The sequence below is a fragment of the Drosophila arizonae genome, chromosome 5 (assembly GCF_054131065.1).
Source record: "Drosophila arizonae isolate 15081-1271.41 chromosome 5, UAZ_ARI_1.0, whole genome shotgun sequence".
In the NCBI taxonomy this organism is placed as follows: domain Eukaryota; kingdom Metazoa; phylum Arthropoda; class Insecta; order Diptera; family Drosophilidae; genus Drosophila; species Drosophila arizonae.
In genome coordinates, this window is record NC_142925.1 from 8,050,814 (window position 1) to 8,072,574 (window position 21,761).

Consider the following 21,761-nt stretch of genomic DNA (forward strand, 5'->3'; position numbering starts at 1 on the left):
AAAACAATAGATCTTGTTTGGTTGTTAGCTGATTTCAATTATCCGACATTTGTTGCTCCAATGCTCGATTTTGTGGTACTGTACTTTCAATTAATTAATTATATAGGTGTCTGTGTGTAATAACTTGCTGATTTTTTTTTTTTTTAATTTTTTTTTTTTTTTTTTGTATTATTTTTTTTGTGATTTTTTATTTTGTTTCTACTTCAACTTTTTCATATTTATATGTATATATCTTCTTGCTGTATGTGATATATGGTGTATACATATATATAAAGGTTTAAAGAATAAAATAATAAAGCTTACAACTTAAAACATGCAGCATACGAAAAGAAAATATTTGAAACGAAATCAAATGCAAATTTAAAATAAAATGAAATATTCTTGCAATTTTTGTTTTTAATTTTGATGTCGGATCAAATGGGAACGCAAGCAGGGATAAAAACGGAAACTCTTAAAGAAAATGTGGCTACTTGTTCAAAATTGCTGCGCGAAATCTCATACAAATTGAAACTTATATAGAAATAGGAGCATACATAGATATTTGTATGTATGGCCCTGTGTGTGTATGTGTGTGAAAAAGAACTGTAATATGCGTGTGTGTTACTCATAACATTTGTTTGATATAGCTCAATTTAAATGCTAAATAATATACTTTTCTTTATCATGGTTAATCTGTTTGTACCAGGCAACAATAGCATTTCTACAACTAGTTCTGAAGCTTCGATAGACAATTTTGGTTTAATTGTTATCCTGCTTATTGATCAGCTTCAATATAACCTTGCCACCCTGCACATCCAGGGCATAGAGACTGCCGTCCTTCACCTCATTGTTGAGCACCTCATCGCTGACGCTGACAAGTATGCCCGATGGCCCCGATATGTAGACGCTGCTCTTGTTCACCTCGTTGAAGATGTTCGAGCCGCTGCCCGAATATTTCGAGTGCATGCCCCAATTGTTGCATAGAGCGGCAGCAGCCGCCGCCGCCGCTGCTGCTGCGGCAGTTGGCAGATTGCTGCCATTTTCCAAGAGGCCTGACGAGCCGCCCTTGGCCATGAACTCATAGAAACCGGGCAGCTTATAGATCTTCTGCTGCAGCTCCTTGGCCGTATTAGAGAGCAAGTAGATGGCATTGTAGCTGCAGCCATCCATGCTGGCATAGAGCGTCAGACGAGGCGAAATGGATCTGCGAGAGATAAAAGAAATGTTAGTGAATGCTTGGAATAATTCAAATAATAATAGCGAAATAGATGTGGATTGTATATTGGATTAATCTGCTAGTGGATTAGAATAGAGAGATTGAAGATTTAATTGAGAGTCTTTTAGGCAAGGCAAGAACTAGCATATATAGCTTTGCATCTTCCTCAAATACTCTTCCCTTATCACAGATTAATCCAACTGCTTTTCAGCTAGTATCATTGCATACTTGGCGCGCAATATATTAAACATGCGTATGCCATCGGCGAGTCCACAGATTTGTATTAGATCCTCTTTGGACATGCTAAAAATATAGAAAGAGAGAATACAAGAATTAGCCTGTATATTATAAAGCTCGCTTGCTCTCTCACCGCATAATATCCGCCCCAGAGAAATGGGTAAAGGTGTTGAGGTAGGCCGTCAGACGATGATGCGTGAGCCATTGTGTGACTTGTGCGGGCGTTGATTCTGGCATTATATTCTGATTCTACATAAGAGAAAACAACAAATTAGATTACGAGCGAGATATATATATATATGTATATATATTGCATACATAATCATCCATATCCGCTGGCACATGCTGCGGCGACACCATGTTTGTGGCATCCATCAGTTTCAATGTTGGCGAATTTGTGGATGTCACCGAATTGATAGCAATTGGGCTGCTGCTGGCCGCCGGCGATGCGCTGCTGGCAAATGGCAGCATTCCATCATATTTTGGTATATGAACCGGCGAATTTGGCCACAATTTCATACTGTAAATAGACAGAAAAAAAGAAGAAATATATTATTATAAAATTAACAAATTCAAAGTTTGAACTATATTTTAAAATATACAAATGCAATGCTGTTGTTGCTGTGCGTTTTGAGAGAGACGGGCGTGATCCTTCAGAGACAAGCGCATGTTCACGAATGCCAGACAGCAGATACACAGATTTTACAGATACATAAACTTATCATGCAGCCATATACCAGTTTTCTCTCTCTCATTCTCCCTCTCACTCTCTCTTTCTCTCCCTCTCTCTGCCTCGCTATCAGTACAGTTTATGCTCTGGCACTCTTGGCCTGTGTTTCATTACTTTTTCTTATATATACCATTTTATATACATATATATTCATATATCTTAACTACCTTGATATCTGATACGCTTTGTGATGGCTGATTAAACCCCATAATATTCTGCTTAGTCAACCAGCATTTTCATACACTTTATGGCCTTCAGCTTTTTAGCTATGCCGAATTTGGCAGCAGCTGCAGAAAAAATGCTTTCAGTTGACCCATTCAATTAGCATGGGAACCCAACTATTTTCATCATATTCGTTGTTGTTTTTATTTTTTAACTTATAAACATTATAAAGACTCTCGAGCAAGTGGCGCATAAGAGCGATAATTAATTGAATGAAAAACATTCTTTAGTAAACACGTGGCAAAAGCAATAAGCCAGACTGGACAACTAAACAATACCCTATAATAAATTAATTTATATATAATATCTCAAAGTGTATTAAAAACTTGTTCATATATATCTAAATAAATTCATTTAATTATTAGAAATATTTTAAATATTTTTTAATTTTTGTTTTACATTTAAAATTTAATATTTTTATGTATCTAAATATATTTATTTATTATAAAATATTTTAACTGAAATTCTACTATTATTTGTAGTTTTTAATTTTTCCAAATTTTTTCTAGAAATATTTATTAACTCAAAATATTGTATAAATATATAACTTGCTCTGCAAGCTAATCTACCTTTCACTTGTAGCCATGTACAGGGTATTACAACCGGTTGGTAGCTATATATAATTTCTTCACCATATATAAACGCAAATACTTGTCATTTAATTAATGATCCATGCAAAAACAAGACCGGTTCGGAGCAATGTAAGTCGAAATTATTTATTACAGAGAGTCCGTAAAGATCATGAGTAAATCTCTTTATAAAGCTCTTAGTTCAATCGATAGGAGATAGAAAGAGCGAGACAGTGTGAGCGTAATGCAAAATTAAATACAAAATCACAATAAAAACAATGCCGTTTCCGGCTAAAAAGAATAAAATTCCCATTCAAATTGATTCGCATTCCTAAAACAACAAAAGGCAAACTCGCTTATAAAAACAAACAAACAAATAAGCGAAATTTTGATTGAAGTACAAAATGTTGAACAAAAAATTCCCATAGCTGCTGAGTACTCATTGAACTGAGTAAACAAATCGTGTATGAATCTAATAAATTGTTGTACATATAAATACATATATATATATATATATATATATCACTTGAACTTGGGACTGTTCTATGCAAATAAGGCTTCAATATAAACAACGCAAAAAAACTAGACTACTTAGTATTTAACTTTAAACTAGTTATTCATAGCTCAAAGCGTCATAAATCAAAAGTTTTATCATTGGGCTGTGACACCCATAAACAATAAACTAAGTAGAGAACCTAAATATTTTGTATAATATATGATATATATATAATGATATAATGTTACATATTTTACGGAAATAGAACAAAACGAGCGTGAATTGATTGTTTAAGCTGGATTTAGACTGAAGAACAGCAAAATAATTGTAATATAACCGAGCTAAACTGTTCGATCTATTGAATGTTTAGTGGATAGTCTATTTAATATAAGTAAATTAACCAAAAATAGAAGTAAAAAGCAAAAAAAAAAAAAAAAAAAATTAAATAAATAAATAAAAAATAAATAACATACAATATTCCTATATTTTCTAAATAAACAAAAATTATAAAATTTATATAGCAATATAATGCAATATATTTTATATATTTTTGAATATAGAAAATAGAGAATAAAACTTTTTAAATAAATATTTTAAATATATATTAAAAATAGGTTTTTCATTATGTAAATATATATTTTGTTAAATTTAACATAAAATATTTCTATTTAATAAATAACAATAACAAAAAAAAAATTATAAAAACAAATAGAATGTCACAAAAATCTAAAATAATATAATTAAATAACAATAAATTTTTTTTGTCTATATATGATAAGTAAAAAATATTAAAAAATTAATTTACATTAAAAATATATATATGAAATGTTGTACTTACTATTCAGGACTGTAGCAGCCAGTTGTAGTGGCTGGCGTTATCAAATCCAATGATATATCGTTCATGATGGTGCACTCGTAGCTGGGCTGAAACTTGTCCTGCTCGGACTGTGGACGCTTCTGGATCTTCTCGCGATCCTGTTTATGCTTGCGATCAGCGCCCTTCAGCTTGAAGACCTACAAAGCATTTGAGAATTGTTTGTTAAATACATTTACATTAGCTGTGGCTAACAAATGGGCCAACTCACCTTTATCTGACAGGCAGCTGCATGCACTGCCTGTTTGCCATTTACCGGTGTCTGACCCGGCGAGGTAATGCCCGATCCGTTGTTGTTGTTGTTGTTGTTGTTGTTGTTGTTGCTAGTTGTATTGCTTGCGTTGTTGTTGCCAGTGCTGTTGTTGTTGCTGCTGGTGCTGCTACTGGAGCTGCTGTTGCTGCTGCTGCTCGAGCTGCTGTTGTTGTTGTTGTTGTTAGTGATATTAGTATTGTTACTGTTGTTGTTGTTGTTGTTGTTACAAATAGCAGTTGTTGTGTTTTCTATATAGGTTTCAATTTGTAGCCGAAATGGTACACCCTTTTCACCACCGTGCTTCTTTGGTGTAAATTCGGTCGAAATGCAATTAACCTTGATGTAAACACCGACCTCCTTCAATGGATCCCAAAAGATCTCAACCGTATTCAATGCGTTCGCACTCAATGGCTGCGACACATGGCACAGGCCATACGATAATGGTACATCTACCTCGATAATTCGATCACCTGGACGCGATGCCTGCCATTGCTGCATCTGTTCGCGTTCCATGAACTGCAAACGGCGCTCATGGAAACAGATTTTGATAACGCTCTGCAAAAAAAAAAAAAAAAAAAGAAAAAGTAAAATAAATTAAGATAAATAGACGCCCAAAATGTACAAAGTTCAAGTTAAGCCAATAAGAAAAGAAAGGCATGAGAAAAGCTAGATTTAAAGATACTCAAAATTTGTCTGATTGCCACATGAGACATTGCCTCTGCACGGATGACATGCTTGAAGTTGTTTCGCGTATAAATTAAGTTTAATTGGGGCATATTAAAATCAATTAACATGCAAACACACACACACTCACGCACACACAGATGGCTACATTAATATTGAGCCACACAACTGCGCTCAGTCTCCGCAAGCATATATTGTCAACGAGCTCAGTTGATATAGTCTTAATAGAAACAACCATAACAATAACTCAGCCAATTTAAACCAATTTTTGCAGTTTTTTTTTTTTTTTTGCAAATTAGTTTGAACTCAAAGCGAGCAAAAGAGAGACGATGAGAGAGAGAGAGATACGGAAAGAGAGAGAGCGGGGGAGATAGCAAGATAGTGTCCATATCCTAGAAAGAATTGCATTCTTGACTTTTCACTCACCTTCAAGATCTTATCGCGATAGAAGGACAAATCTCCAATTTTCTTCAATTTGATCTCATAGCTCTGACCCTGATTCAGATAGGTCAATGTCTCCTCATTGTTCTTCGTTGCAATTGAGGTGGCCGCGGCCAAAATGTACTGAAATCTGCAAAATAGCGAAATAATTTTATATGAAATATATTAAAGATAATTGGAATAATGAGTTTAAAATTAAAAATATATAATTATTTGAAAAAAAAAAAAAAAAAAACTATATATATTGCAAAAGCTAGCTAAAGGATATAAATATGATGTAGTATATATAAGTAGGTCTAAATTGATATATAAAGAAATATATAATATATAAAAAATATATGCACTGAAAATATACATAGATTATTTAGATGGACACTAATATACGATTTAATTTAATTTATTTTTTATTCTATTTGATCATTACATATGCACATATGGCATCTGAATAACTTCAATTTTCTTTAAATATACAAGATCAGGTAAGGGAATTAAATATTACTTCTGGGGTCCATTTTCAACAATTTTAATCAAATCAATTTAATCAACTTTAAATTATTTTTATTTTACTAATTTTATAAAATATTTCTGAGCATAATATTTTTCTAATCTTTTATCTATACTAAACACAATGTGAATAGTATTTATTTCTGAACTAAAAAAGTTTAACTTTTCTATATAAACTTTGTTGAATTTAATTAAATTATATAAATGTAAAAACTCTAGTATAAACAGAAAATTATAAAGTCCTTCTCTATTCTATTTGGGTTTTAATCTAAGCTATAAATAATTATATAAGACACAATAGTCTCAGTGCTATAATTAAATATAGCAAATTAATGTTTTCTAGAAACTATAAACTAAATCTAAATATAGACCATATTTTGCTGTTAGCCTATCTAGCTTATCATAAAAGAAACTCAGTAATTTTTATACCCTGAACCCATTGAAAATGGGAAATCAGGGTATAATGGTTTTGTTGAAATGTATGTAACAGGCAGAAGGAGGCGTGGCAGACCCCACAAAGTATATATATTCTTGATCAGGGTGACGAGCTGAGTTGATTTGGCCCTGTCCGTCTGTCTGTCTGTCCGTCTGTCCGTCTGTCCGTCTGTCCGTCTGTCCGTCTGTCCGTCTGTCCGTATGTTTGAACGCGTCGATTTCCGAAGATATAAGAGCTAGAGACTTCAAATTTTTTGTAAAATGTTCGTAATTACAGCGCGGATATCGAGTTTATCATTAAAATTCGATAACTCATCCCGATCTTTTTTTATCGATGAAAAACCTTATCGAAAACCAGTTATAAAATTATATCTTCTACACCTTTATTGCTAGAGTCTCCAAATTTTGAATGTATGCTTATATGCAATTTATACAATTTCGGTTTTTGTTAAAATTTACCCCCCACCTCTAAATTCACCCCCTCACCCTCACTTTTGTAAAACGCGTATTTCAAATACTAGAGACTTGTGCTTTGGCAATTACATGCATATTCATGTTATAATCATAATCTAAAAGTTTCATGAAGATCGTACGTCCACAAAAAAAGTTATTAAACAATTAAGTTCTCATAGTAAGCGCACACTGCAGCCCATGCGTGTTTATGCGTGGGTGCTTGTATGTGTATGTGTTTGTGTATGTGTGTGTGTTTCTTGTGTAAGCTGAAAGACGCGAAAAATTATTGAAATAGCTAGCACTCCAAGGGTTCAGGGGATCTCGTAGTCGAGCAGTCTCGACTAGAGCTTTCTTACTTGTTTTATCTTAGTCTAGTCAGTTTAGCATTGCTTAGCATTTTTCACTCACTTATGATCCTCTGCATGAGAAGCAGCGCCCGACAGGCAGGGCTCTATTTTGGCCGCCTCGACAACGCTCAGCTGCTGCTGCAGTCCAGAGCGCGCTGTAATTTATCAATTGATGCAATTTTATTAAATTGCATATACATATATATATGTAAGTGCAACAGTTACTTACGCGCCTGTGCAAAGGCCTCACGGCCAGATGCAGTTCGGGTTATCTCAGCCGATGCGGCTTCGTTACCATTGCCACTGCAATTCAATTCAAAATCCGCTGCGGCGGGCGAGCCTTGCGGCGAGCCACAGCCACAAATGTTGACGGTGTTCAACTCATGCTTTCCGCCAGCTTCGGCAAGTGCCCCGCCTCCAATTCCTGATGCCGCTGCCGCTGCAATCTCCTGACCCGCTCGCTGTGGTGAGTGATTTGCCTCGCCCAATGGCGATTTGTCACTTTTGCCAATTGCGGAGCCGGCGCTGCCGCTATCCAATGATATCTTTGCGTTCGGTTTGAGCTGCTCCGTTTGCGGCTCCTGTTTAAGTGCCGTCAGGCTCGGGGAGAACGATAAAAAGTTTTCACTGCAAGTTGAAAAGAATATTAGCAAAAAAAAAAAAGAACCAACTGCAACTGCCAGCTGTTATTTATATTTTCCTATGTATATATGTATGTATATATTATATATATGTACATATGTACTCACTTGTTCAAATACGAGTTACTGTTAAACTCAGCGTTCAGATCAAAGCCTATATCGTCGCTCCAGCTGCTACGACCTGTCCAAAGAGGAAAAATACTTGTTTAACAATTTTTTTTCTCTATCTTGAGGAGTCTAGAAATAGAAATATTTTACTAATAGATACGCTAATAAAATGATAAGTAAGAAACACTCTAATCGAACTGTCCAACTAGCAGACATGCGCGGTCGTTTCTATTAGCAAAACAATTTTAAAAATTATATTGGTATAAAATTGATTAAAATAAAATTTACAAAATAAGTTTTTTTTTTTCTTTTAATTTGTATAAAAATTAAATGCATTATATGACTTATAGCTGCAGTTCCATATTGTTGTACATATTTATGATTATAAAAAAAAAACTTGCAATGCGCGTGTTATAGGAAGACGTCTATCCAAAAATCTACATTTAAGTTTCTATATAATTTATGTTTTTAGATCAGAGAGACGATATAATAAGTATGTTAGTCTTGTTTATGTTTTTAGAATTTAAAATTCATCATGTTTAATGTTTTGTTTTGATAATCAATTCCAATAGTATTTTTAGCTGCTTTAATTTATCTATTATTAAAGTAGTTTGACCTATTTACAATCTTTCTTATTCACACACTCACTCTCACTCGATCTCCAATGATAACAGCGGTCACTTTTTACCCCTCTATCATATATGTTTGTCTATCTCTCAATTTTTCTGTTTATTTCTCTCTTTATTTATCCACGCATTCACATTTACATTCATCTTATCTCTCATACTAACTCAATTTTTACTACCTCTCTCTCTTTCTCTATCTATCTCAATCTCTCCGTTCTTTTATATTTCTAACTCACTATCTCTACGCATACTTTCACAGTTACAGCATATTTCCTAATTGAAACAATTGTAAAGAATGCGAATGCAAATTTATTTTCTTATGTGCCTGTCGCTGTTTTTAGATAATTTATGTTTGTTTTCAATTTAAATTTGTTTCATAAGTTTACATCAGACTCAGCTTAGTGACACACATAATGACTAATTATTTGTAGTCTGAAGATATTGCCTATCTGAGTTGATTAGTGGAGGGCCTGCCCTGTAGTTGGCTCAGCTTAGCTGACGGGTGTATTGAGCTCAGGCAAAGCATGTAACTTTAGAAAGAAAGTTTTTAAGTGAATCTAATACATCATTATATTCATAAAGTATCTATAAATTACACATATAATTGAGTAACTTATAAATTTAAGCAAAATTTAACGATCTTATTACATGCTTTAGTATGAACTGTTTTTACAGGGTATTCCTACCTAATCCCAATACTTTCGCTGTTCACATAGCTTGATAATTTGCCAATAATAAAAGAGGAAATTGCTTCACTACAATTGTACCAATGTCAGACGAATATAATAAAATTTCAAGAGCTCACATTGATCGAGTACCGAATAATAGAATTTAAGGCGAGGTCCAGAGGACAAAAAAACAATTGAAAAAAAAAAAAATCATTTACTCGCTAACGTTGTATAAACTGAATGTTGAATGCAATCTATGCATATATATAAGTAGCTAAAATATATAGGAAAGCCATTTTCCCGCCATAGACTTAATTATTATTTGCTGTTAATTAAGTACTTCTATTCTGTCGACTAATTGCTGGAAAAAAAAACTGTTTCCTTTAAATAAAAAAAAAATAATAATGAGACTAAAACTAAAATGTGGCAGAAAAATTTTCTAAAAATTCAAATTGCTTTAATTACGGCCTCTACAAAATGTCGACAATTTTTTTTTTTTTTTTTTTTTTTTTTTTTTTTTTTTGCAGTCTTATCTGCCGGACAATTGTCGTGTTGATTTCACATTTCTTGATAAGCCATCACGAGTACCGCCCGATAGGCACTCGTTCTAGCTCGATTTTGTAAAACAGCGAAAGAGTTAAAATTATATGTGTCTCTGTCACTATATATGTATATATATGTGTGTATATAACTATATCTGTATCAGCATTGTTATAGCTGTGCTGTAATTAGGCCAATGACAATTGTTGCTCGACTTTGCGTGATTTTGGCAAATTGTAAACTCTTAACAACCCAGCAGTCGAATTCCAGAAACAAATATATACATATACTTTAACTTTTACTTAGCTTAACTAATTTCTTATCGAATTCTACATAGATTGGTATATAGTTAAAATTTTTCTTAGCTTAACTTTCTTATCAAATTTTACTAATATATATGGATTTAATTCAACTATATCGGGGTGGGCGTGTTTTTATTGCTTAAATTTTTTTGTGGTTATTTTCCAGAGCTGTAATTGTATAAATATAACTTCCATAAAAAGCTATAAAAATTATATACGTTATTATTTCATTAGCTCTACTTGAAGCTATTCTTACAGTTTCCATCATGTCTTGCACATATGTGCTAAGTTAATTAAAGGTCGTATAATAAGCAATAGAAAAAAAAGAAATATATCTATATATATATATATATAGAGAGAGAGAGAGAGAGAGAGCTTACAAACTTTAATTTTAAAGATGTGTAAGAATTTGTGGCGTTAAATACAAGTTCTAAACTAAGATATCGTTTCATAAATGATTATTAATATTTTATATGAAACATTTCATACCCTATTCAAGTAGGTTTAAAATTTTGAGTATATTTATTAATAATCATAATATTATAAATTTTTTTTTAATTAAAAAAAATTTCGATTAGTGCTTAGATATTCCAAAATAAAAATAAAACAATCCCTTTTTCGAATAGTATTCGAATAGAATTTATTTGTTTATTATTTTTGTAATATTCCAGAATAAACTCCTAATATTATTAATCTTCTTTCATTTTGGAGTTCCTAAATATTTGAATATGCTTCACATAGACTGTCACCAATCGATCTGGAGCTGCAAACAAACTAAATTAAGTTTTAAATGTTACCTCACGATGTGAACAATGAAAATCAATTTTATGGCCAGAAACACACTGAGTACGCTCAGAACTCGTACACATCTCTAAGATATTGATCAATTAGCAAATATAACAAAAAATGTATGTTTGTCAATCAAATAATTAACACATTTGCGCCTTGGCTTGGAAGTTAGCTCTTCAAAAGCATGGCATATTAAAATAAAACCGTCGGCTCTACAGAGATAGAGCTATATGTGAAGAAGAACTTGATTCTTCAGATATCTTTGATTTTATCGATTCGTTTAGTATATTACGCATGTTAGGCGTTAAATACAAAGCAAACAGGTTTACTCAATAGTTGTTAATTGTTTTTTTTTTTTTTTTTTTTTTTTTTTTTTTTTTTTTTTTGAATGCGACAAAAAGCGTAGAGTCTTTATATAGAGAAAAAAAATATCTTGGATGTTTGGCCTCATATTATATATTAGGCTCTACATTTCGGATGCTTCAAAGACTTTTTGAAGAGGAATACATTCAGTCGAATGGGTTTCTAACGGAATTTTTATATTAAATAAACTGAATTTTTAATACAACTCTTTTATATCTGCATATTTAAGTCTAAGTCTAAGCCTGATTTTTACTAATCTTTAATATACATATTGAATAGTTTAATTTTAATTCTACCATATTTAAGCTCTTTCGATCTGTCTCACCTGAATGCTTTTCACGTTTATGTTTATCTTTCTCGTGATGTGCCACCTTATTGGGTATTTCGCCTGATTGAGTTGTCGGTGAATTTTCACTTTGACCAATGTCCAATGAGTACCAATCCATTCGTCTTTTGCGCGAACCACTGTCTGAGTAAATTGTCCTTACGTCGATAATTTGCGGTCCTGGTGAATCCTTGGACTGTCCGTCTGTAGTTATATCGAAATCGAAGTCGAAACTTATCGATTAACGACTGCACAAATAGCATTGCTTTTGATGGATGCGATGAGTTTCTTTGTTTTTAACGGCATTAATGATGTATATATGCTTATATATGGGTACATACATACAGAATTGGATTCGTTATGAACTCTCTTACCTGTCCAAGATTCCTCAGAGTTTGGCGGTGAATCAACAAAGTTAATCACTGGCTCATAATCCGACCCAATATGCTGATGATGATAGCCGCTAATGAAATGACTATTTTGGATCTACAAAGAGAGTTCAATTTATTAGTTTATGCTCGATTTTCAGCTTTTACAGCTATACATATATGTATTTGGGAAACTTTTCCAGCACACTGTCTACGATTTAGGTTTTCGTTTACGAAATCGTCTAGCATGCTGCTCATTTAGACAGATCTATCGCGGCATTGCCCCAGCCACAACAGACGCATTATCTCTCAGTACTACCTAACATAGTATTGGGGTCCTAAACCTTGCTGATAATACAAAAAAGAAAAATACAAAAAATACTCATACTACATCAACTACAGAGAATTGCGATGCCTGTAAATTGTTCTCTCAGTCAATTTCTCGCTCACTCTCTCGCTCTATCTACTTTTCTCTCTGTGTACATACGCTGTGCATCATTTAAGTGAGTGTAAATTGTGAAGTTAATAATTTCTATACACGTTCGATTGCAATTTACATGATATTCATTATACATACATTGAGCACTTTGAGTTTTCATTTGTTTACGCCCGGCAGTCTGGGCCTGTTGATTTCTTTTGATTGTGTTCTCAAAAGATAAGCGCATAATGTCAATAATAACAGCCACAACAAGGCACGACCTGAGTCCAGCGTGTTTCGTTTAACTTCATAACTCGATAATAAAAACTGGCAAATATGAAATTTGACCGCCTTTAGATATTTTTAGAGCACTTACTTCCTCTCCCTCCTTATCTTTATATATTTTCAGCTGTTTTTATTGACAGACTGAACGCCGAAATCGACAGCTTGAATGGATATCATTTCTTATAAGTATATATCATATAACGTGACATATTTCCATAGCGATATATATTCCAAATTTGTTTGTATTGATTGCCTGCTACGACAGCTTAAACTGTTTGTATTGACTGATTGAGTGATTGAGCGATTGATTCAGTGCTTGTTCACTTCACTTAATTCTAGAAGATATCAACTGATATAGCAACCTACTTCCCGTCTATCTTATTGTATTTTAAGCGTATTTAATTGACTGACTGCTGAATGATTGACTGATTGACTGAGTGATAAGAAAGCATTTATCTGTTGTTGAAAGAATCTTCATTCTCTTACTGGATTATATACAGAAATAAGTAGTAATTGACGGTTCGATTGGTCAATTGAGGAGGTGAAAAACGGATTGATTGATTAATTGAGAAGATGTGAAGAAAGTGATCGACTTTGCAAAGAAACCTTCTGAACAATTTTTTAATTTGACTATTCCAAATATATCTTGCAAAGAGGAGGCAATCTCAAATGTCTAACAGATTGATTTAGTTGAAGAACATTCGTATTGAATGTTGCTATAAGTATTTGTTTGCCTGTCTGTGCCAGTCATTCTGTTATGTGATCCGAATTCTGTTCTTTTTCAATGTATTTATACATACTCAAACAACATTTCCAATTAAGAGTGGCACAAAAAAAAAAAAAAAAAAGTAAATAAATAATATATATATAGATCAATATATATATGTTGAAATACCGAAAACAAATAAAAAGACAATTTTGTGATATGTTTTATGAAGTCTCATTTTCAGATAATGCCGACTGCCAATAAATATTTAATATGCTTATGTACGTAATATTCTATTTATATTACTAAGAGGTAGTCAAGATTTGTTTTATTAGTTGTTGAGTATGAGTTTAATTTGACAAAAACTTTCCATACATTTGCGACCCAATCTATAGAATGATCTTTTTAGAGATTAAATGTAAAAAAATAGAGGAATACAACCTTAATTTCAATCAATTAAATTCTTGAGTGATAGTTTTTGGTTCTTATATAAAAAATCTATGTTCTCTTTAAATGATTTTAACTGTCAATTATTTAGATTTTACATTGAAAAAAAAAAATAATAAATACATTTTAATTTATGATTACTTTAAATATGTTGTAAAAATTGTTTTTTTTTTTTTTCTTACGTATTTTATTCAATAGTTGTAGTCTTATAAAACGTCACATATTTCTAATCAAAAATCTTATCATACTTTAGCATTCGCTATCTATGTCGTTCATATCTTATCAGAATATTTTTAATACAAATATATTTATATTAATAAGACTTACTGTATTATGTTCAAAATAATAAAAATGTATAAGATTTTTGATTACACATATAAAACGTATTTATAAAGCATTCATATAAAATTTAAACTTTTTAATGAGTATATAAATATATATATGAATATATATTTATAATATATATAGATATATTCTGTCATAAATATTTTTTATATAATATAAATAAATTTTCAAAAATCTTTGTCAACTTACCTGACTAAGATTTTCTCCGTTAGTTTGGTGCGTATGAATGTTGTTGTTGTTGTTGTTATTGGTATTGTTATTGTTGATAGTATTATTATTATTGCTATTGCTGTTATTGTTATTATTATTATTCGGATACTGATTATGATGATTTCGATTCAAGTTGTTGTTGAATTCCATTTGGTCGAAATCGTTGAATATGCTTAGATCAAATTTCGTTGAAGTGCGCTGTTGTTGTAGTTGTTCTTGTTGGTCTGATGATAAATGAATTTGCAGTTGTTGCTGCTGCTGATGCGGTTGTTGTTGTTGTTGTATTGAATATTGCGGATCAAATATGCTGTGTAAATCCAACAGACCGGAACTTTGCGATAGAAACGAAAGCGCCATCCGGTTTAAAAATATATGCAATTTTTCTCCACTAATTCTTCCTTATTTTACCAAATGTTTTTTATTTCTTATTTTTTTTTAAACAATTTTACTCAACTTTAATTATAAATAAACGAATTTATAGTCTATTGTTTTTGTCCACAAGAACCGTTAGTACGCACTTTCAGAAACACGGGGTATTCCAGGGTATCACCCTCGGCGAGCTTTCGCGTGCAATTTTGTCAAGCTTTTGCGGGCCACTTAAAAATTATTTTGAATATGTCTTCAAGGGTTTTTGTTTTGACTTAGTTGTAAGCAACAAACAATAAGAAGTAAAAGGGAATTGGAGGTTTATTATTATAGTTTTTTAAAACATATACTTATTTTATGTCAACATTTTGTATTTTGATTATATTTTAATTATAACAAGGAAGAAAAAAATGACACTAGCTTTTTATTTATTTTCTATTTTGTCTATGTTTTTTTTTTTTTTTTTTTTTTTTTTTTTTTTTTTTTTTTTCTTAGCACAGCACTTGGATTTTGTATACAACTAACAACCAAATAATATCTAGTTTGTTATTTTATTTAACTTTTTTAATATTGTTTTAACAACTTCTGTTTTGTAACTTTCAATTGATAGAAATAAAATTCGTTGTGCGTTCTTCGGACGTTGGAGAGAACGTTTGAATGCAATTAAAAGAGTACGAAAAACGAATTATACAGTTTCTTGATCCCGGTGGTCTCACGCTGACGATGGCTACGTAGTAGGGTGTTTTCAATTTTTAACAGCATTTTGTTGCGCAAATACATATAGCTCGATTGCGATTGATATTCATTAGACATGCGTTGCAGTCGTATTTCAGATTTCTCCATTTATCGTTAAGTTCTTTGACGTTGGGTTACACAAAATTTCAAATTTTGGGGGCGATTGCACAAAAATGTAGTTATCTCGATTCCTCCAACTTTTCTCGATCGTTCCCTTCGCTTAGTGCTTGTGGAACGGTTTGGCTTTTTCTGGGCTAAATTTAGCTATTCTTCTCTGTTTTTTTGGTTTTTTAAACCGCTGTCAGATTGATGCAAACATTCTAAGGAGCTTGTGTTTTAAAGCCCTTGCGTGGAAATTAACTGTTACTTGCGAGAGTCTCTATGTCTCGCTCTCTGCTGCTGTATTCTGTAGCTCAACTTAAAAGCTTTGTCTAGGCAGACTGTGTCAGATATTTGACATTCTCAATTATGTGGCGACCAAATGGGCTGGCACTTCTATGACTTCGACTTTTTGTTTTCTAGATGATGATTTGACCAATAAAATTATTGGTTTTTCCTCGCTTATGTAAGACTTGTTGCTGTTGTTGCTGGTGAAACACTGTCACAAGGCGCACATTATAGTCGTTGATTGGAGAATAGAGCAAACGAATTCTTCATAAATTTGTCAATCAAAATTTCGCATTTGATTTGGCGATTCTTTTGCGACGTTTGCAACCACTTTTGCGCGTTCTTTATCTTACGAAAACACGCACAAATAATAATTTTATATGTATATTTATATAGAATATTTTGTATCTATAAATTTTTTTGTTTAGCTTTTTCTTAGACACTGTGAGGCACACAACTATTCCAGACGCGTTACAAATGTATTCTGTTTAGCCGATGAATGTGAAAATCGCTGCAAAGCTTTGCTAATATTTTTTGTAGCTTTTTTTTCTTTGCTGCTGCTGCTGCTGTTGCTGCTTCACGTTTAATCGCTGCTCACACAGACGAGAGAGTAACAGCTGCTTTCGTTGTATGCGTATTATTTATAGCAGGCTGTTTCGCATGTGTATGCGTGCGTGCTGTTGGTAGACGGATTTGTTGGTATTGGTGCGCTGATAAAGTTTTTGAAAACCTTCTTTAGGTTTGTATGTGTTATATTTTGTTATATGAGTGTGCGTAAACTGTTAAATATATTTGCTTGTATTAAGTTTTTTAATTAGAGCCTTTTTTAGGTTTTACACACGTAGACAGTCATATAAGTATGTATATGTATATGTTTTTTTTTATAAACTGGTTTTCGAACTGCAGCGCTAATTATTTAAATTTGCATAATATATTTGTTTAATCGAGTTTTATATGTTTATTTAATCGACCGATTTTTATATTTTGCTTGCGCGCAATTTTTAAAATTCAATGTTTTATATTTTTGTCTTTAAGACGTCCATTAACTGTTTTCTATATATTTCGATTGTTGCCAATTTTTATTTTATTTTATTTTATTTTTTTTTTTTCAGATTTCTTTTGAAAATATAAATAATTATATTTTTTTATATTTTCTATATGCCGATTTAATTCTGGTTATAGGAGCACTTTTAATCCGACGAAGCGAGGCTTCGAAAAGCCCAAAAAGACGAGCATTTTGTGTGGCCAGAACCTTGGTCGAGCGGCAACCAACACGGACACGAGGTTAAAATATCAATGAGTTGTGAGTATATTCGCCGATAGCGGGAAACTACAGATACCGTTTCAATTACAGTTCCCGAATTCAATGCAAGCCTCAACGCAAAAACCGAGCGAGCCGAGCCGACGACTGCGATGATCAGCAGAGAAAAAAACAGAAAGACGCCAACAAAAAAAACGGACACGGGACGGCGAGAGATTGAGACTACGACTGCGACGAGAACTGTTACTGCTGCTGCTGCTGCTGCGGCTACTTTAGCTGATTGTTGATCAAGTTGATTGTCACTTGTTGTGTATGGGATGGATGATGCTGCGACTGCGCTGCTGCTGTTGACGCTGACGGTGACGTTCGCTGCTTTACCAATTGAATACAACGTTTGCGCGCTGCGTTTGATTTCTGTTGTTGTTGTTGTTGTTGTTGTTGCTGTTGCTGTTTTGGCTGCTGCTGCACTGCTCAGCTGTTTTGCACGTTTTCTTATCTGCTCTTATTTTGGTTGACAGCTGCACTCTTTTGTTGTTTTCGGTTTCTTTGTGCTTCTTTGCTTTTTTATCAAGCACTTATTTCACTTGCACCCGCATCTGAGATGACAATACTAAAAACACAATAGTTATCTCTTTCACACACACGTGCTGCGCACTTGACTCGTAACTAAATCGACTGCTGCTGTTACGTTTCACTGTGAATGCCGTCGCGAACTACACAATAACAAATTAATTATTTCAAATAGAGCGAAATTTTCCTCGATTTATGTTGATTACGCGCGTCGTACTTGCAATTGAATTCAATTCAATTGGCTTTTATGGTTTAGCTTGTCTGTTCTATAGATGTATGTATGTTAGTTTTGATATGCGTGTGTGAGCTACCCACTCAGAAGCTTTCAATGGCTGCCGATAGCTATTGTTGTTCTCCTTGTTGTTGTTGTTCGTGTTGTCGTTCGCACTTTTGCTGCGCGCGTCGATGACGTATTTTGGTACGCACACGTAATAAAATTGGCACAGGAAAACTGGGAGAGCCTTCAAAAAAGCTCAAACACGATGATTTTGGCTGCCGTGGCGACGCCGCTACGCGCTCTAATTAAATATTATTTTTTGTATCTTTCTGATTAACAAAAAGCGCCGACGTGTAATTGTTGCTGCTACTGCTGCTGGTTATGTTTATTATTGCCTTTTGTTGTTATCGATGTTGTTATTGCTTTAACGCTTATAAATCTTGTTTTGATGTTTTGATTATTAAAACTCGCACAAAACTTGTGTTTTAGCCGATGGGAGCTAACGTACTGATTTTTGTGAGCGGACGTCACACGCTAATATAAATTTTAGCTCTGACTCTACGCTTACCAGCTGACTGACATGAGCAGCTCTCTCTCACTCTTTCGTGCTCGCTGGCATAAGAGCGTGCGGAACGCTGCTCTTTGCACACGCATAAACAGACCTGCCCTCCTCGCACTTGTGCATATGCAAATTTCCTGTGGAATGCAGCATAGAAAAGGAAACTTGTTGTCGTCAAGCGCACGAAGGAGCAGGTGGAAGCAGACGTTGCGCTCTCCAGTTCTACAGCTGTACAAATTAAAACGATTTTCTTTTTCATATATATGTATATTCTTTTTTTTTTTTTTATCGACTGAGCTGCAGTATTAACTGTCAGCGAATTACAGCAACAATTCATAATATCAACAATGAACCTCAACGATCGAGAGAGCAGCAGCGCTTAAGAGCAATGACTAAAAGAGTGGTGAGCGGCTACACCTGCCTCCGAGTTCTTTGTTTGGGTGTGAGCATTGGCGTTATTCTCACTTGTTATTTATATGTGAAATTGCACATGGTATAGCGCGTGAGAGAGAGAAAGAGAGAGAGAGAGAGAGTAATGCGTTAAAAATGTCGAATAGGCTTTTTGGGCTATGCTAATTATGAGCGACGATCAGACGTTAGATTGGATGTGCCTCAAATTCATATCAAGTAACGGTTTTTATGCTCAAATTATAAGTTAACTTTAATACAAATTTGTAGGTCGCAAAAAATTGTGCCCGTTGCCTATTGTTTTATTTCATTTTATTAATTTATTTTTGTTTTTAATTTCTTCAGCTAATTTGCAATAATTATTACTTAGCTATGACATTTTTGTGGGCTTGGGGTTTTTGTCTTCTGGTTTCATTCATAAACTGCGTTATCTTGTGTGTTAATTAAAAATTTAATTGACAAAGGCAGTTTTCAAAAGTCGCCGAAATTGCCCGTCTGGTTTCTGAAACATCTTAATCAATACATATACAGATATCGCAAAAAAAAAATATAGAAACAAAAATTATAAAGCTGGTTTTTTTTCGGTCTAAAGTTAACTTTAATACTTTCCTCCTTGCTCATTTGTCATCAATTGATGGCAATGAGCGATGCCGAATTAAATATTCTTCAATTGTTTTTAAATTGCCATCAATAGCAAGGTTTCAAGTGAAATTAATTTATTTGCACAATGAAAGTCAAAGACGCAATTCGTTGTAATAAATTGTTCCGCTCAGCTCTCATCTCATCTATAGATATTGATCAGAAAACCGTTTCTTTCATGTTATAAAAAAAAAAAATATTTTGACGACTTTGGTCTTAATTAATTTGCCATGTACAAATTTTAGTGGCTTTAATTAGCGGTTGTCAGAAAAAACTCTTTGCTAATTTATAATAATTAGCACAATTTAAGACATTTGTTTTCGTATAGCCATTTATAATTTCGACTGCGACGTTTAAATAAACAAATTAACCAATTTTAAGTTGAAAACGTGTAGCGTTAGATTGTAGGAAAATTATGAGATTTAGTTTTATATATACCACAAACTAGTCATAAATTTTAAAGCATACATAGTTTCTTATTATCCAAAGCGTTATGAGGAATATTTAAATCTTTTGAATTGCGCGCGCTAATCGTTGCTTGCAACAGCGCGTTTACCAGCACTTTCAGCTACAAAACGATAAGCAGCAAATATATCGATAAGCGTGTAAGCAACTATCGTACACCTTAAGCAAAACAACGCGTTTGCAAGAGAAGGCAAACATCGCAAATAAAATAATGGAACTCTCGCCCATTAATCAAATTGAGGACAGGAAACCATTAATTGCCGACGGCTTGGTGCAAACATCAAATTCACCATTTGAGCAACAGACATCAGCAACTACAACAACAACGACAGCAGCGGCAGCGGCAACGGCGGCGGCGGCGGCGACAGCAGCAGCAACAACAGCAACAACAACAGCGACAACGACCATCTCACAGGAGACGCAAACATCGAACGGCATCGGAATCGGCATCGGCGGACCGCTGACAGTTGATCAGCTGGATATCGAAATATTGCCAATCATTTACGATATTGTGCGCTGGTATGTGTGTGTGTGTTGCCAAAAAAATAATATTTATATAAAATGCAGCGTCAACTGCGCAACCAAGAAAATTAAGATACAAGTAAAACTTAGCTTATATAACAAAAATTCTTTGCAGCGTGGAAAAGGATCCCTTGGAGAACGCTGCCAAGCTGCGTGAATCGCAGGACTGCAATCATAAGGTGGGCAAACAAATACCCTGTAATTTACTCAATAACTAAATGAAAACTTTACAGATCTTTGAGCTGCAAAAGCGCTTCGAATCAGCGCGTGAGCAAATCAAGCAGCTGCCGGGCATCGACTACAACAAGGAGGAGCAACTGCAGCGCCTGGAACTGTTGCGCAGCCAGCTAAGGCTCAAACAGCAGCTCATACGCAAATACAAGGATACCGAATTCTAGTTAAAGAAACAAATAAAAAAAAATAAAAACACTCTCACCATGGTTCTGCGACTGATATTGCGCTACTTCGCCAACAACGAGCAGCTCATTCAGCGCATGGCTGACAGCTATCCGATGCGGCGAGCTGCTCAGCTGGTCGTTGCGCTGATGTACCGCTCGAAGAGCTTGGCCAGGGAGCAGGGTCTGCACGAGATGACACCCGAGCGGTTCAAGTGAGTGAAGGCCTTAAATACGAATCTACAATGCCTCTCGACTCAACACATGCACATTTCTCCGTTTCTCTCCACAGATCGTTTGTGAACATGTTTAGGAATAATGTCAAACAGGAACTGGAGGGCGTCAAGAAGGAGCTGAAGAATCAGAAAAAATAAATTAATTATTGTAAATTTCTTAGTAATAGGCTATAAACAATTTGGGCATATACATTAAATTACAAGAGTAAGCAAAATGTTTTTGATTTTTTTTTGTCAATAAATACCAAGATTTGGTATTAATCAACACTGAAGCAGCAGACTTGCTACGTTACTCAATAAAAAAAGTAAGTGTCATTGTAGCATAATTCAGTTTTACCCAATAGATAAGCTAGTGTCATTGCAGAAGGAATCAGTTTGGTTAACATTTAAAATCTTTAAATTTATTATGTAATTTCATAA

The 21,761-nt window shown here is 33.7% G+C and overlaps 4 protein-coding genes across 5 annotated transcripts; 2 read left to right on the forward strand and 2 right to left on the reverse strand.

Moving 5' to 3' along the window:
* Positions 1-117: 117 nt before the first annotated feature.
* On the reverse strand, positions 118-14,938 carry gem (transcription factor CP2 like gemini). Of its 2 annotated transcripts, XM_089470294.1 has the most exons (13): positions 14,561-14,938; positions 12,177-12,288; positions 11,803-12,006; positions 8,190-8,262; positions 7,670-8,067; positions 7,502-7,595; positions 5,687-5,831; positions 4,535-5,131; positions 4,288-4,463; positions 1,751-1,952; positions 1,566-1,681; positions 1,424-1,498; positions 118-1,183 (listed from the first exon to the last, which is right to left on the reverse strand). In XM_089470294.1, the coding sequence occupies exons 1-13, from the start codon at positions 14,936-14,938 to the stop codon at positions 739-741; spliced, it is 3,015 nt and encodes a 1,004-aa protein (XP_089326420.1). In that variant the 3' UTR covers positions 118-738. The 2 variants fall into 2 exon arrangements, with proteins under 2 accessions (XP_089326420.1, XP_089326421.1); XM_089470295.1 differs by lacking the exons at positions 4,288-4,463; positions 4,535-5,131; positions 5,687-5,831; ... (4 more) ...; positions 12,177-12,288; positions 14,561-14,938 and adding an exon at positions 2,035-2,120.
* Positions 14,939-15,006: 68 nt separating this feature from the next.
* On the reverse strand, positions 15,007-18,646 carry LOC149268444 (uncharacterized). The gene has a single exon (XM_089470335.1). It carries the CDS (start codon positions 15,788-15,790, stop codon positions 15,611-15,613), a length of 180 nt encoding a protein of 59 aa, XP_089326461.1. The 5' UTR covers positions 15,791-18,646; the 3' UTR covers positions 15,007-15,610.
* A 1,668-nt stretch (positions 18,647-20,314) lies between these two features.
* Positions 20,315-21,287, forward strand: MED9 (mediator complex subunit 9). The gene is made up of 3 exons (XM_018011166.2): positions 20,315-20,707; positions 20,826-20,889; positions 20,944-21,287. The coding sequence occupies exons 1-3, from the start codon at positions 20,400-20,402 to the stop codon at positions 21,106-21,108; spliced, it is 537 nt and encodes a 178-aa protein (XP_017866655.1). The 5' UTR covers positions 20,315-20,399; the 3' UTR covers positions 21,109-21,287.
* Positions 21,148-21,556, forward strand: LOC108616173 (protein NCBP2AS2 homolog). The gene is made up of 2 exons (XM_018011178.2): positions 21,148-21,320; positions 21,398-21,556. The coding sequence occupies exons 1-2, from the start codon at positions 21,148-21,150 to the stop codon at positions 21,477-21,479; spliced, it is 255 nt and encodes an 84-aa protein (XP_017866667.1). The 3' UTR covers positions 21,480-21,556.
* Positions 21,557-21,761: the final 205 nt, after the last annotated feature.

What these genes read in the sequence shown, in the direction of transcription:
- gem (XM_089470294.1), bottom strand. Translation starts at nt 14,938, where the DNA reads ATGGCGCTTTCGTTTCTATCGCAAAGTTCCGGTCTGTTGGATTTACAC. An exon ending in TGAGGCCTTTGCACAGGCGC is followed by an intron (nt 7,596 to 7,669) that starts GTAAGTAACTGT and finishes GATAAATTACAG; the next exon opens with CGCGCTCTGGACTGCAGCAG. An exon ending in TCTCATGCAGAGGATCATAA is followed by an intron (nt 5,832 to 7,501) that starts GTGAGTGAAAAA and finishes GCTATTTTGCAG; the next exon opens with ATTTCAGTACATTTTGGCCG.
- MED9 (XM_018011166.2), top strand. Translation starts at nt 20,400, where the DNA reads ATGGAACTCTCGCCCATTAATCAAATTGAGGACAGGAAACCATTAATT. An exon ending in ATTTACGATATTGTGCGCTG is followed by an intron (nt 20,708 to 20,825) that starts GTATGTGTGTGT and finishes AATTCTTTGCAG; the next exon opens with CGTGGAAAAGGATCCCTTGG. An exon ending in CGCAGGACTGCAATCATAAG is followed by an intron (nt 20,890 to 20,943) that starts GTGGGCAAACAA and finishes AAAACTTTACAG; the next exon opens with ATCTTTGAGCTGCAAAAGCG.
- LOC149268444 (XM_089470335.1), bottom strand. Translation starts at nt 15,790, where the DNA reads ATGGAGAAATCTGAAATACGACTGCAACGCATGTCTAATGAATATCAA.
- LOC108616173 (XM_018011178.2), top strand. Translation starts at nt 21,148, where the DNA reads ATGGTTCTGCGACTGATATTGCGCTACTTCGCCAACAACGAGCAGCTC. An exon ending in ATGACACCCGAGCGGTTCAA is followed by an intron (nt 21,321 to 21,397) that starts GTGAGTGAAGGC and finishes TTCTCTCCACAG; the next exon opens with ATCGTTTGTGAACATGTTTA.